The following is a 15,963-nucleotide window of genomic DNA, read 5'->3' as shown; positions in this document are numbered from 1 at the left end:
TTTCGCGCTGAGCGGCGCCTCAGTTCTGTCGGCCGAGCCGAGCCGGCCACTCAGCTGTTTGTCGGATCGGAGGGCGACGAACAACCCGGTGGGATCCCCGCGCCAAACAGCTGCTCGGCGGGCCGGATATCGACGAGCGATCCGGCCCCGTTCCAAGCCTCCCCTGCTAGCCGCCCTGACGCCCCACTCACAACTCCGCCGATCCTGGCTGTGCCTTTTAAGTTCTATCAGTTGCCAGAGAGCTTTTCATTCAAATGGAAGGAAGAGGCTTCTTTCCCTTTTCTTTTGGGATAAATTCCTATTGTTCTGAGAGCTGCTTCTCGCACGTCTACCAGGCTTCGAGACTGAGTTAAAACTGGGGTCACGCCCAAAGGAAGGGGTGTGGCCGAAGTTTTTACCCAGTCTGCCAGGCAGGAAGGCCGTCATAGAACCCATCCATTTGGACTCTACAGCCATCCTGCTGGAGAACCTGTAACTTCCTTGTCTTTTATTTCTAGAGTAAATTTGTACATCTCAGCATATTCTAGTATCTTGTAAATAATCATTACATTTGTTGGTATAGTTTCCCTTTTCCAGCATTGCGCATACGCAATGCGTGCAGCAGTTATTATGTGTATAATGATGTATTGAAGTTGATTTTCCATCTTTGGATTGATTATGCCTAATAAGAATATTTCGGGTTAAAGTTCAATTTGTTCTTTTGTTATTTACTGTATCCATCTCCTTATCTGCTCCCAATAAGTCTTTGCTTTGAGTCATTGCCACCACATATGGTAAAATGTTCCCTCTTTATTTTTACATTTCCAACAGTCCGGATTCATATTTTTATATATCTTAGCCAATCTCGCCGGTGCGAAATGCCATCTATAGAACATTTTATATTGGTTTTCTTTATATGCAGTTGACAACATTAGTTTGTAATTTTTGTTCCATACTCTTTCCCATTCATCTAATTTTATATTTCTACCTATATTTCATGCCCATGCTATCATTGGACCCTTTACTATTTCTTCTTCCAGTTCAACTTCTAATAAAAGTTTATAGGTTTTTGTTAAAAATTTTCCTCTCTTGCTTGTCAATATTTTGTCCAATTGCTGTGGTATCCGACTTATTCTATACTCTTCCATATCTTTGCTATATTTTGATTGTATCTGTAAATATGACCACCAATCGATAATTATTCCCTGTTCTTTTAATTCCTCCCTTGATCTAAGATTCCCTTGATTGTCTAATAATTCTTTATAACTTATCATCTTTGTTTTATCCAGTGTGTTTGGATGAATCATTGCCTCCATTGGTGAGATCCAATTTGGAATTTTCGTATAATGTTTTTTTTTTTTACTTTTTCCCATGTCCAAATTAATGCACCTCTTATCTGGTGCCGGTAAAAGTATTTGTGGGACTTATCTTTTCCCCATAAAAAAGCATGCCTGTAAATCATGACCTTCAATTGTTAGGATCCTTTTATTTTCTAAATTTATCCAATCGCTAATCCAAAGCAACCCCGCTGCTTGGTAATAAGTTTCCCATTTGGAAGCCCAAGGCCACCTCTACTTCTACTATTCTGTAACGCTTTAACATTTATTCGTGCTTTTTTACCTAACAATATGAATTTATTAATCATTTTGTTTAAATCGTCAAAAAAAATTCCCACTTTTATTGGAGCTGTCTGAAATAGATATATTAATTTTGGTAGAATATTCATTTTGATCACAGAAATCCTTCCTAACAATGTTAATTGTAGTTTTCCCCAAATCTCTAAATCTTTTTTCATTTCTAGTGTCAATTTTCTATAATTATCTTCTTTTATTGAAGAACATCTTATAGTGAGCCAAATTCCTAAATATTTAATCTTTTTTACAATTTGCAATCCAAAATTTTCTTCTAATCTCCTTTTTTGTTTGTCAGTTAAATTTTTAACTAACATTTTGGACTTTTCTTTGTTAATTTTTAGTCCTGCTACTGTCACATATTTTTCTATTTCATTCATCAGAATATTATCTCTTTCTAATAGTTCTTCTATAAAAAACACCAAATCATCTGCCGATGCCTGTGTCTTGTATTCTTCTGTTTTAACCTTTAATCCTTTTATGTCTTTGTTAATTCTAATTTGAGTTAATAGCACTTATAACGTTAGAATAAAAAGTACAGGTGACATTGGACATCCCTGTCTTACTCCTTTATTAATTTCAACCTTCTCTGTGTTCTCCCCATTAATTATTACTCTAGCCTTTTGTGTCTTATATATTGCCTTTAACATTTGTTCGAACTTCTCTCCAAATTTCATATCCTCTATCTGTTGGAACCTAAACTGCCAATTAAGGTTGTCAAATGCCTTCTGAGCATCTAAAAATACTAACGCTACCTGTTTTTCGGGGTGTGCTTCATAATATTCCAGGACATTTAACACCGTTCTCGTGTTGTTCCTAATTTGTCTGGTGGGTAAAAAAACATTTTGATCCTAATGTATTATTTGATTTAATATTATTTTTAGTCGTTCTGCAATTATTGTGGTAAAAATTTTATAATCTGAATTCAACAACGAGATTGGCCTATAGTTTTTTATCTGTTTAGGGTCCGTATCTTCTTTTGAAATAAGAGTTATGTTGGCTTCTGTCCAAGAGTCTGGTAATTTGGCTTTCTCCAACACATCATTATATACATCTAGTAATGTCGTTTCCAGATCTTCATAAAGAGTCTTATATACTTCCCCTGGTAGACCATCTGGCCCCGGAACTTTATTATTTTTTTTGTTTTTGTACTGCAGTTCTTAATTCCATTGCTGTTATTTTTTTATTCAATAATTCTCTGTCCTTCTTTTAATTCCAACAGACCATTGGCCTTTAAATATTGTTTTATGTTCTCCGCACTATTACTTTTATATAACCGCTGACTCTACACACAACTAAATATTTTAAAAATCACAACCTGAGCATTGGATCAGTGAGACCTTTCTTACTTATTAGCTTACAGCTTCATATCTTGAGAACTAAAATAATATGAAGGATTCTATACACATTACAGATAGGAAAGTGTTTGCACATTGAAAAATTAATAGAAAATAGGCTGTTTTGGAAAAGAAAAGGCATTAATGGACAACTCTATTTTCTATTTAAAATAATAGCTATGATTCCACAAGATTGCTACCCAAAAATACAACAAGCTCAATATCTGGAACAAAACAAGGTTAAATTTGTGTCAGTCATACAGAACAAAATAGAAGAAGAAAAGCTGTTAATAAAATTATCTTCTTGCTGCTATTTCAGGAAGCACAAATGGAGTGTAATACAATTTCTTCTATACAATATATGTGTACATATGTCCCAAACAATTTTCAAAAAGGAATCCTGCCCATTTAGAGAAAATCCCCATATAGTTTTATTGAGAACAATTTTGTACATTTGGTACAGCATCCACCCTATCACCTTCAGTTTCCATGTAAGAACATCTTTAACATCCTTACATGGAAACAATTATTATTTTTTCTTGCATCTTGCTATTTTATTTTATCACTTAGGCTACATATAAATATTTATAATTAAAATCCAATGAACTGGATGAAATTTGTTCCATGTAAACTTACATCAGAACAATCTGTTGGTTGCTTCCAGGCCTTTGCTATTCAAACAACAAATGTTGCAAATTTAGAGGCAAAGCTTCAAAATTTCTTTGAAGTTGTTTGCTGATTAATTGTAATGCAGTAATGACGCTTATGAGTGGGTGCAATGGCTGAGCAGTTAAAGATGCTGAGTTTGTCAGCTGGAAAGCTGACAGCCCGGGTTCAAGACCCAAGTGCTGTATTATGCAGTGACCTCCTGTTACTTGCCCCAGCTCTTGCCCACCTAGCAGTTTGAAAGCATGCAAATGCAAATAGATAAATAGGTACTACTTCAGTAGTACGGTAACAGCACTCTTTGTGGCTTGGTATATATGCTAGACACATAACATGAAGTATCTTTGGATGACCTGGCTCCCTTGACTAAAAGCAGAGATGAACACCAACCCCTATAGTCAAATACAACTGGACAGAAGATATATTTACAGTACCTTTACTTTTAATGACATTTATGCAGGGATCAATAACCAGGGGCCACAAAATTTGGAAGGCTATGCAGTGTTGGTGCATAAATGATGCTGTATCATTAGCCTTGATGGCACAGTGATTACAATGCAGTACTGCAGGCTATTTCTGTTGACTGCTGGCTGCCATCAGTTTGGCAGTTCAATTCTCACTGGCTCAAGGTTGATTCAGCCTTCCATCCTTCCGAGGTTGGTAAAATGAGGACCCAGATTGTTGGGGGCAATATGCTGACTCTGTAAACCGCTTAGAGAGAATTGTAAAGGACTGTGAAGCGGTACATAATTCTAAGTGCTATTGCTATAAGTTGAAGACTACCAGCACAGGAAACAAACAGGGAAAACTTGAATTCCTTACATAGGAGGATTTCCAAACATGATGTCATAACCATCACTGAAACTAAGTGGGATGACCCACATGAATGGGATATAGTGATGGGAGGATACAACAATTCATCAGAAAAGGAGAGGTTATCATATTAGACATAAAGAAGTGTTAGGCTTGCAGAGGCATTCACCAACTGGAATATGGAAATTCTTTTGAGATCATCTAAGTAAGAATAAAACGAGACACAAACAAATCAATAGAGCTTATTATACATTTTCTGGCAGATGATGAAGCTTTTCTGTGGCAGATGACCAAACCTTTAAAGAGGCACATGAGTGACAAAGGGAGATTTCAATTACCCCAACATCTGCTAGGTCTCAAACTCTGCCAGGAGTCAAAAGCCCAACCAATTCCTGTTCTCTCTTGCTGACAATTTTATTTGTCAGGGGATGGAAAAAGGAAGAAGATGATCTGCTATTTTGGACATAATCCTAACCAAAAGAGAGGAGCTGTTTGAAGATGTGAAAGTGACTGAAACCTCAGGAGAAATTGATCATATTATGCTAGAGTTTATTACAAGGGCAAGATACCAGATTTCAGAACAGCTGACTTTTATGAACTCAGACAAAAGCCAAATTGAATTTGAGGGCTTGAAATTGTGACGATAAAATGGCTCTGGGAAAGATGGAAATAAAATACTGAAAGTGCACTCAAAAACAATTCCTATTCAAAGAAAAATAGAAGACATCTAAGAGAGCAGCTTAGATGTGTACAGGAACTCTTTGCAATGCTGAAAAAAAAGACTTGGGGCATATATAGGAAATGGAAGGAGAAGAACTTTACTAGAGAAGGGTATAAGACAGCCATGAGAAACGTATCAGAAAGGTTAAAATGCAGAATGAATTACATCCCAGGGTACTGAAAGAAATAGTCAGGTCACTGCAAAACTGCTAACATAATCTTTGAGAACTCCTGGAGAACTGGTAATGTCCCAGAAGATCAGAAAACAAACACTCTATCTTTGAAAAAAATGAAGGCAGAAGATGCAGAAAATTATCGAACTATCACCATGCCATTTATGCTGGCATAGTTTTTGAAGTCTTGTTAAATTAACAGTACTCTGTTTCTGTAGGCTTGTGATCAATAATGAATAAAAAAGTCCTGTGAGATATAGATAGATAGATAGATAGATAGATAGATAGATAGATAGATAGATAGATAGATAGATAGATAGATAGAGATAGGTGTGTGTGTGTGTGTGTGTGTGTGTGTGTGTGACTGGACTCCCTCTTCCCCTTTTTTTGACCCATGTGAATCTTTGTTATGACAATTATAAGAGAGGTTATTTGTTTGATGAAACTGAGTTCCATTGACCTAGTGCTCATCTGCAGCCAAATGTCTAAGAAACTAAAATGTCTAGAAATTATATATGTACTAATTTGTTATAGAATTGGGAGGCATATGTAAAGCTGTTATATACCAAATGGCCATTGCAACAGCTGAGGATGGGATTCACGGTACAATGTTAAGCCCACCTCATTGTTTAAAGAAAAAGATCTCAAATATCCTTTGGTTTAATTCTGAAAATAGCACAGTATCATGAAACATGCAAAAAATAAAAATAAATAAATAAAACTCTCACCAGATTCAAAATAAAAGACTCACTAAGAGTTGCAGGGAAAAGCCTTGGTGATATATCAAGATTCTAGCACTTACATTTTAATTTTCCTAAACATTAAGAACTACTTTAGACCTATTGCTTATGTAGTAATATAATTATACTAATATTTCTATTGTTACTACCATTTTTAATCATTTCATATATGTATAATAGTTTTAATATGTATACCAAGGCAAGTTCAGTTGTAAAAAAGTAAGTTCCACAGCAGGCATCTTGCTTTAATTTATTCTTTTTCTAACATGTCTAAGATCCAGATCTAGTTTCCTTGGCAGTCATGCCTCCAAAGAATTCCACTGTACCAAAACCATGTGAACATAAGGAACAGCAGAGAGTTTATCCCTGCACTCTGAAGCAGGAATAAAATAACTTCTATTGCTGCAGCACTCTTATAGCATTTTTCAGGGCATGGTACAGAGCAGTGCTGCTTATCATGACTATGATCCTGAAAAGTACATTAAAGGGCAAGCTTATGTACTTTTATTCAGGAATGAATCCCATTAATAGAATACATATATAGCAATCTATGTATTCACTCAAAATTTCAAATCTCTTTGGAGTATATAGGATATTGCAAGTAAGGCCATTTCTCTTTTTAAAACACTCTGTAAGGAAGAAAGCTTCCTGTAGGTGAAAGAACCAGTGACCGATAGTAGTCAATCTTGGAAAACTGAAGGAGGTGACACTATTGAAAAGTAAATATTTATGTAGTCAAGGGCTTTTTTTCTTAAATTGTTCTTAAGTTAAAATGTCACATATCGCTGTTTTTTGTAATGGACAAGAAATAAATTTTCCATTGATTAACATAATTTTGTTCTCAGAAAGTATCATTTCTCTCTCTTTTTTTAAGATAAGATAACCTTTATTGTCATTTTTTACTGTGGGCACAATGGCACACATCAAAAATGAAATTTAGTTGCCTGCTCTCAAAGCGAAACACATACATGACACACACCTGAACATACTATGTACAACATATGTATAGACCCACACCCCTACATATACATAACAAATAAATATTAAATACTGTCCATCTTGACTATATAATGGAAGGAGGAAGCTTGGGAGTTCACAAGGTTTCTAGTCTATTTTCAAAGAGGAGACAGGCTTAAGATATTTTTAGAGATGAATATATGAAAAAGTTGCTCTGCATAAATGGCTGACACTTTTTTAGCATCGTAACCTGCTAAAAATATTGCTGAATAAAAGTTTGCAGAATTAGGTGCGGATGAAATCATACATAAGGGCCATTTCAGGAGCCCTTTGAATCCTAAATATGTATTCCTCTATTTGAAGTGGAAGCAATCTGTATAATATTTATATGGGGAGACTAAAAACAATCTTACATAAAGAAGTAGTTGCTAAAGCTGACCTAGGTGAAAACTATGAAAATACTATTACAATGGAAAATATTTTGTGATTCTTTTTTAAAAAACAAAGTATGTACTCATGTACAATCCATCTTTCTTCCAACCAGACTTCCTAAACATTATCTGTGTTGTTAAATCTGCTGTTGAGATCATAAGTTCTCTATAACAGACATAAGCACAAGGAACTTCAGAATCTGCCACTCAATTGTAGAGTATCCTTGATAAAAACATTTGTCCTTTCCTTATCTTGAAGGTCTTCCTATTAAACTGAGGAAAAATACTTGAGCACATTAACAGGATTTCTTAAAACCTTTAAAATGGGTTTGATACTTAAAAAATTACTAGAGCAATTAGTAGGGCTCTTTCACCCTTAGAACAAACCCTTAAAAGTCTACCTATAAAAAATTGTCAATATTCAAATATCCTGGGGAATCTATTTATTTTATTTATTTATTTTCAAATATTTATATGCCGCCCAATCCCAAAGGACTCAGGGCGGCGTACAAAGTTAAAACAATGATAAAACAATAAAATAAAACAGTCATACCGCAAGTCCGATCGTATCCCGGCCCCCCGGGGACATCAGCCCCAGGCCTGCCGGAACAGGAGAGTTTTAACGGCCTTCTTAAAGGCCGGCAGGGTGGGAGTAGTTCGAACCTCGGGGGGAAGTTGATTCCACCAGGTCGGAGCCACCACAGAAAAGGCCCTTCCCCGAGGGCCCACCAGCCGACATTGTCTGGCCGACGGGACCTGAAGGAGGCCCAATCTATGGGACCTCACCGGTCTCTGGGAGCTGTGCGGCAGAATGCGGTCCTGTAAGTAACCTGGCCCTATGCCATGAAGGGCTTTAAAGGTGATAACCAACACCTTGAATTGCGTCCGGAGACCCACAGGAAGCCAGTGCAGCTCGCGGAGGATAGGTGACACGTGGGCGTACCTTGGCGCGCCCACAATCACTCTCGCGGCTACGTTCTGAACCAACTGCAGCCTCCGAACGCTCTTCAAGGGTAGCCCCATGTAGAGCGCGTTACAGTAATCCAGTCTTGAGGTGACAAGGGCATGAGTGACTGTGAGTAAAGCCTCCCGGTCCAAATAAGGCCGCAACTGGTGCACTAGGCGAACCTGTGCAAAGGTCCCCCTGGCCACAGCCGATAGATGTTGTTCCAGATTTAGCTGTGAGTCCAGGAGGACACCCAAGTTGCGTGCCTGCACTGAGGGAGGTAAATTTGCCCCCCCCAGGACTAAAGATGGACCATCCAGTTGGCCTTTGGGAGGCAAGACCCAGAGCCACTCGGTCTTGTCAGGGTTGAGTCTAAGCCTGTTCACCCCCATCCAGACCCTCACATCTTCCAGGCACCGGCACATCACGTCGACTGCTTCACTGAAAGGACACGGGGTGGAGATATATAATTGGGTATCATCCGCGTACTGATGATACCTCACCCCGTGTCGCCGAATGATCTCACCCAGCGGTTTCATGTAGATGTTAAAAAGGAGGGGGGACAGGACCGAGCCCTGAGGCACCCCATGATCGAGGCGCATAGGGGTCGATCTCTGTCCGCCCGCCAACACCGACTGCGACCTGTCAGAGAGGTAGGAGGAGAACCACCGCAATACGGTGCCGCCCACCCCCACCTCTCCGAGACGACACAGAAGGATACCATGGTCGATGGTATCGAAAGCCGCTGAGAGGTCAAGAAGCACCAGGATAGAGGAATAACCCCTATCCCGGGCTCGCCAGAGGTCATCGGTCAGTGCGACCAAAGCAGTCTCAGTGCTGTAGCCGGGCCTGAAACCAGATTGAAAAGGGTCCAGATAATTAGTTTCATCCAAGGATCGCAAGAGTTGAGACGCCACCACCTTCTCTACAACCTTCCCCACAAAGGGGAGGTTGGAGACGGGACGAAAGTTCTTCAAAACAGCTGGGTCCAGGGAAGGCTTCTTGAGGAGGGGCCTCACCACTGCTTCCTTTAAAGGGTGCGGGAAAGACCCCTCCATCAAGGAGGCATTGATTATCGCCTGGAGCCAGCCTCGTGTCACCTCCCTACTGGCAGAAACCAGCCAGGAGGGGCACGGGTCCAATAAACAGGTGGCGGCATTCATTGCCCTCACAGCCTTGTCCACTTCATCAGGGGTCACAGGCTCAAACTCGCTCCAGATAACATGACTAAGACCAGCCCCTGGCAACTCGGCTGGCACTGCCCAGTCGGAGTCCAGGTCTCTCTGAATCTGAGCGATTTTGTCCGAAAGAAACTGAACAAACTAGCATATTTTATCTAGCATATTTTTTTCACTAAGTCATAGCTATATGTGCTATTTCCATTTAGGAGTTACTTTTTCAAAGGTTATGTCTACATGGAGTAAGAATTTTTAGTGTGGTTTTGTTATCATTAAAAAATTAGATTACAAATGGTGTAATATAGGTAAATATATAAAACATTTACATTTGACTTTTTTAAAATAATGCTTCTTCCAAAAAACCTGTTCACTGAGAGAGGCTACCTAAAGAAAATAAGACTCCTTTACAATTCATGTAGCTTTTAAACATTATTATTTTGTAGCTATTTTTTAAGAGATTTGTCAAAAACTAAGTCTACATATGTGAAAGTTTCACTCTTCCATGATCCCATAATCCTCCCCTGCTAGTTTATGAACATGAAGATTTTTATTAACCTAGTACATTCAAAGAAACCATATGTAGAAGACAATTCTAGACAGATCTAAGATAATAAAATAGCCTGCTGGCTCTTATCAGCAAATTGTCTTTATGAAGTATAATATATTAATCAAAATACTAATCCTTTTGTTATAATAATTTCATTATGTCATGAATCTGTTCAGAAATTCAGTTAACATGCATTTCATCTGTTCAATTATATCATTTAATGGAATTGTCTGCATTTTTTTTTTTTGCACCTTTTCCAGAATTTGGGATGAAACCACTCTGTCCAATTATAGTTCAGATTTTTTTTTTTAAAAAAACCTTTGTGTTAAAAAAGCATACCAAAGTCAATGATAACTCATTAGAAAAGAAATATAAAAATATAATAGGAAGAATTCTAGATGAACCAGTTTATGAACATGGCTTCCTATTCTAGATGAACATAATAAAAGCTGCAAAAGTTCCTAGGGAGTTTAACTGTGCCTGACTTGTCATATGACACCTTCCCCCATTTTTCTGCAGGCTCAAAGAAAGAGCAATGCTGTTGGCAGCAAAACAAATCTTCCCACAATCTCAGTATTTAAATTTAGCTCTTTTGAAGAATCCATTTTATCTTCATTAGATTACATTGCCCGTGACAAGAATTTGCAATGTTAACACCTAGAGAGGCTTGGGTCTTAAAAATGAGAACAAACTCTGTCTCTTCTGTTATCCAGTTTGGAAGAGACTGAGCAACTTGGATTTCTTTCATCCCATATCTTTGCCTAAACCAGAGGTAGGGAACTGTGGCCCATTTATGACTTATGGACTTCAACTCCTGAGCATGGCTGGCTCAGGAATTCTGGGATTTGAAATCCCCAAGTCATAAAAGGGCCATAGTTCCCCAGCCCTGGTCTAAACTATCCCTTTCCTGAACCACTAGCCTCAAGACTGCATACAATACAGTCTAATACAATAGCATCACAAATATTTTTTTCCTGTGACATTTCAACAATAATCTAGTCCTCTAACTGTACAAAAGCCAAGTTCTAAAAATATCTTTGGACAGAGAAAGCTCTACCCAGCTATTCCTATCTCATTTTGCATTCAAGCATTTTGACATCACTAAAGTGTAGCCATTTTCTCCTAATATAGGATGCATTCCCTATATGTTTAGAGCTGACAGAAAATCTGTTCCTGCTGTATTATATAGAATATATTTCACATTTTCTGTAAGAGTTTTTTTAAAAAACATAGACAAAGGACAGCTTTATCACAGGAGCAAAAATGGAACAGCAGATCTTTAAAATTTTACAGAAAGGTTTATATATAAAGTTGTATTATATATATCCTTAGCCATACATACAAAACACTTTCCTCGTAAACTAAGGCATCACATTATCCAACTTCAGATACATTATGCAAAGGCTAACTTTCTAGGGAATGCTGGGAAATATGGACGGTAAGTGATGAAAACAAAGAGCAACAAGAGGGATTGGACTCAATTGTGGTGGTGATGAGGATACTATTGGAACATCCGAAGGACCAGTTAGAGGCAGATGATTGTGGATAAAATCTATGTCAGACATGTCAAACACAAGGTCTAGGGGCCGGATGCGGCCCGCAAAGTGATTTCATGTGGCCCGTGAAGCCATCCTGGAAACAGTGAGGGAACGGCCCCCACTGCCTTGGTCCTGGCCCAGGTCGGCTGGGAGCCAATGTACAATTTTGTGGTGGCCATCTATGCTGAAACACATTCAGTCTTAGCTCCACAAGGCTGTCTGGAAATAGCGAAGAATCAGCCCTGCCGCATTGGCCCCGCTCTCTGGGTGCATGCTGGGGAGGTGTCACCCTTTGTGAGGAATGAAGAAATGGACCATCGCCTGGAAGTGGCCAGCCTCGCCTACTTCACATATCTGGCTTGAGGGGCTCCAGAGGAGGGGTTTCAGCAGGCAGTGAGGCTCCTCCAATGGACCATGCCTGGGCACTTGCCTGGTCCCACCCCCTTCTGCCAAAGACCCTCAGATCTGTCCCACTTCTGCCCAGGCCCCCACAGGCACCCTTGAATCGAACGATGTAGAGCTGGCCATGCCCACCCAATATGCCACACCCACCCCATCCACACCCACCCAGTAGGCCACACCCACCCTGGCCACACCCACCCAGCCCCCTGAGGGCAACCACAATGCTGATGCGGCCCTCAATGAAATTGAGTTTGACATCCCTGATCTATGTAGTTGCTAAGCATTGACACCAACACACACACACACACACACACACACACACACACACGTTGTTCCTCCCAATCAATTTTGATTACTACCTCTGGTGCTTTACAAATTGAGTCACTTCCCACTTGCCCTTGAAGAAGACCAAATACCTTCCCCAACTCCAAATGTCACAATTTTGGCACAAATAGACCCATTAGCAATAAGAGAGTGTTGCAGAGAACATCTGAAAAAATATGGGATATCTATGCATGTGATGTGGAATTACTTTTGGTTTTGATCTGAGCCAAAAATGCAGCAATCAAAATATTGATGGGTCCTGGACATGCACATAGTATTCCAATGCTGAAGCAACCCTACTTCATATTAGCACAGTGTTTCTCAACCTTGACAATTTTAAGGCATGTGGACTTCAACTCCCAGAATTCCACAGCCAGCATTGCTGGCTGTGGAATTCTGGGAGTTGAAGTCCACATGCCTTAAAATTGTCAAGGTTGAGAAACACTATTAGCATATAATGCCCTGGTTAAGTTGGAGTTACCTGGTAAGTGACCTTTTCCTTTGATTACTAAAAACATACAGCATATGGTCACTAAGACACCTTTTGCTGATTGTAGCACAATTTTCATATTGCTATTTTCCCATTATTAAAACAGGGTCTTCTCTGTGACACTATTTCTATAGGTTTTTGCAAGATGCCTACTGTGGTGTATTTTAAACATCTGATCAAAATTTATCCATTAGGTCTATTTATCCATTAGGTCACATCAGTTCAGACCTATTCAGTCAAATCCACTCAACAAATCATACTGGCAAATATGTCCAGATCTCTTTCCTAATTCAAGAGGTTCTTGTTATTTTAACCAGGAACATTCTTATACAAGTGTGGAATATTAATTTGAACACAACACACTTTATCTTTCTTCACTTTATATATTTAAAATACTGAGATATTAACTTGATAAGATTTATATGTTTAGCATTTTTCTTCTTCTATTCCACTTTGAAATCCTCTTAATACGGGAAGCATTATAAGCATTTCTCCCATGGTTAATAAAAGAATATTTCAATAGTCCATGAAATATAAAATACCTGTTGGAACTATGTATTAATATCTGAGCTGAGACAACAGAAACTGTCTAAAGTTAGTATATGATTTTCATCTTAATAACAAATGTAACAGCAAAGCTTGGCACTATTTTAGGCATTATCCTATTTTAGGACTACCAGATTGTAAAATTTGCCAATATAACATTAAGAGCAGACATATCTATATTCCTCTCATAGTATGTCACTGTGTAACTAAGACTACACTAACACCTTGAACTCAGGATAGCTAACTTGTGTATAAACCTGTATAGGCCTGTATTCTGAAAGATTATTGGGTTGATGCAGATAAAAGGCTGGAAGCAGAGAAACTGGTTGATCTCCTGCATCATTTCCAACTCTTGTTTTACAGACTATGGTAGCTACTTGAGGGGAAAAAATGGAAAGTGCAAGTCACAGACAGAGAAGTACTCTAGCAACTCAATGAGACATACTTTGTACCTAGGAATGCAATAATAAATATTTTCCACTATGTCTGGAAACACAGAAATTATATTTACGGTAGTACTTTAGAGATTAACCTGAAACAGTGTGTTTCAGAAATGCTGAATCTTTTATAAAGTTTGAAATAACTGAAAACTTGGTCTCCTTAGCATATTAATTATTCAGTGGAAGAAAAGAAATGCTCTGGCTATGCTGTGGTATTTATCAAAACATAAAAGTAATTTAATAACTCCCCATTTGGTTCTATCAGCAAGGGATGAGCTGATATGAAATCTGGAAAACACCACAATCTAATCTCAGGAGAAAAGATAGCATGTAAATAACTACTTACACCATCTAGATAATGTTGCCTAAGTCATGCAGACCTTTGAAAAGCTCCTTGTGTAACTAAAGATTGCCCACATGTCTTGCCTAAGCTACTCTATTATCCCCATTTTTTTTTAAAAAAAGTATATATAATGCATATCCACCTGAGATGCAGTTCATTGGCTAGAAGTCTGGTTTTCCTGTGAATGAGAGACGAAGCAAAATCCAGGCACGTCTTGAAGAAGGAAAAAAGATTCTTTGCAGTTATTCAGGTTCTTGCAGACTTATTTAAACTAGGGCAGTTCCTAGCGTCATTGCAGTCCTCGCCTACTGCTGTTGCCAGTTGCAGGAATTTGGGTGGAGCATTGACAAAACTGAGGCAAACATATAGGTATGGGGGAAATGTTTCTGAGTAATTAATGTTTCCATACAATCTGGAGATCATCCAAAATGATGAATTAACCACTGCCAGTGTAAGGCATTTCATTTTATTTGGAAAATGTGATGGAAAATGTGGAATACAGGTTATTGGGTTCATCATAGCTCTGTCCTGTTTATTCCTGATCAGTTTCCCCATTCCTCTCAAAGTCTCACCATACAAATATCTCACCAGTATTCTCTTAAACTCTAGAAATATTCTAACTCATTTCACAGTGATATCATCCACTTGACTTCTCTTTATTTATATGTGTTACTAATAGTTAAAAATTAGAGACCCACATAGTACATGCACTAGTTAGGAGAGCTACATGAGATGAAAGAGGATAACATCTTACATTAAGACCTGGGATTCCTTTGAGCTTAGGGAACCTTAGGAAGGCCACAGAATGCTCTTTAGTATGAGCTCCACCACCTATGGAGTATACTCATGCCTGTACTGGCTCCTTCAGATAGCTGGGCAGGACATTTATGTGGCTAGATTCAGAAGGCAGTTCATGCCTCTCTGAGAGAAAGTGTGATGTCACTTGTTTGGAAAGCGGAAGTTGTATATCGTTCTTGAAAAAGTCATTTCTCTGTGCAGAATTCAGTACCTTAGACCAGGCATGTCAAACTGCCGGCCCATGGGCCGGATGTGTCACGCCCACCCAATTGCCAGCAATGGGGAAAAAGTCGCGATACGTCGCACGACGTCACGTGATGTCATGAGTTTGACATGCCTGCCTTAGACCATGGTGTCTTTCTAGACCATCTGCCATGGTTGCAGGTGGAGAACAAAACCTGGGTGGATGCTTCCAGCTGGTATGCCTCAGGAAGAATCTCTGAATCTATGATTGCTCCAATGTAGAATGCAAGAGGGTTCCGTCATATTCCTCTTATATCCATATGAAAACACTGGGGGATCCATTGGCTTGAGGGGAGGTCTAACCACTATGCTGATACTACAGAATTATACATTGCCACCACAGGTCTAACTGAAGATGTTATAAAAGTTGTGAAACAGAGTCTGGTAGCTATCACAGACTGGATGGGGATAAAGAAGTTCATATTGAACAGTGAAAAGACATAGGTGCTAGTTATCAGTAAACAACTTGATCTTCTAGAAAATTCAGTTCTAATAGCTGCTTAAGAAAGAACTATACTCTCAGAAATTTGAAGGTCATCCTGGATTTAGGTTTCCTGGTTGAACTACAAGTGGGGGCTACGGCCATAGACTTTTTATCCAGCTTAGACTGGTGTACCAGTTAAGGTCCAAACCTGAGCCTGGAAGCTCTGGATGGATGTAACTCATCCCAGCATAGCCACACAATTGGACTATTACAATATAGTCTATATGAGAGTTTCTT

The 15,963-nt window shown here is 38.9% G+C and overlaps 1 protein-coding gene across 7 annotated transcripts in view; it reads right to left on the bottom strand.

Moving 5' to 3' along the window:
* The window catches only part of SH3PXD2A (SH3 and PX domains 2A), a 276,364-nt gene that overhangs the window by 191,627 nt on the left and 68,774 nt on the right, over window positions 1–15,963 (bottom strand). Inside the window, exon 1 of one of the 7 annotated variants that reach the window (XM_039361673.1) lies at window positions 14,344–14,422. The exons of the other annotated variants lie outside the window; for them this stretch is intronic. Coding sequence (XP_039217607.1) covers window positions 14,344–14,359 — 16 coding nt within the window. The 5' untranslated portion in view covers window positions 14,360–14,422. Of the gene's footprint in view, window positions 1–14,343; window positions 14,423–15,963 lie in introns of those variants that run through there. 7 annotated transcript variants of the gene reach the window in all.

The sequence above is a fragment of the Crotalus tigris genome, unplaced genomic scaffold (assembly GCF_016545835.1).
Source record: "Crotalus tigris isolate CLP2741 ecotype Arizona unplaced genomic scaffold, ASM1654583v1 scf7180000019328.220996217465:2438092, whole genome shotgun sequence".
In the NCBI taxonomy this organism is placed as follows: domain Eukaryota; kingdom Metazoa; phylum Chordata; class Lepidosauria; order Squamata; family Viperidae; genus Crotalus; species Crotalus tigris.
This window is presented reverse-complemented; position numbering and strand designations above follow the sequence as displayed.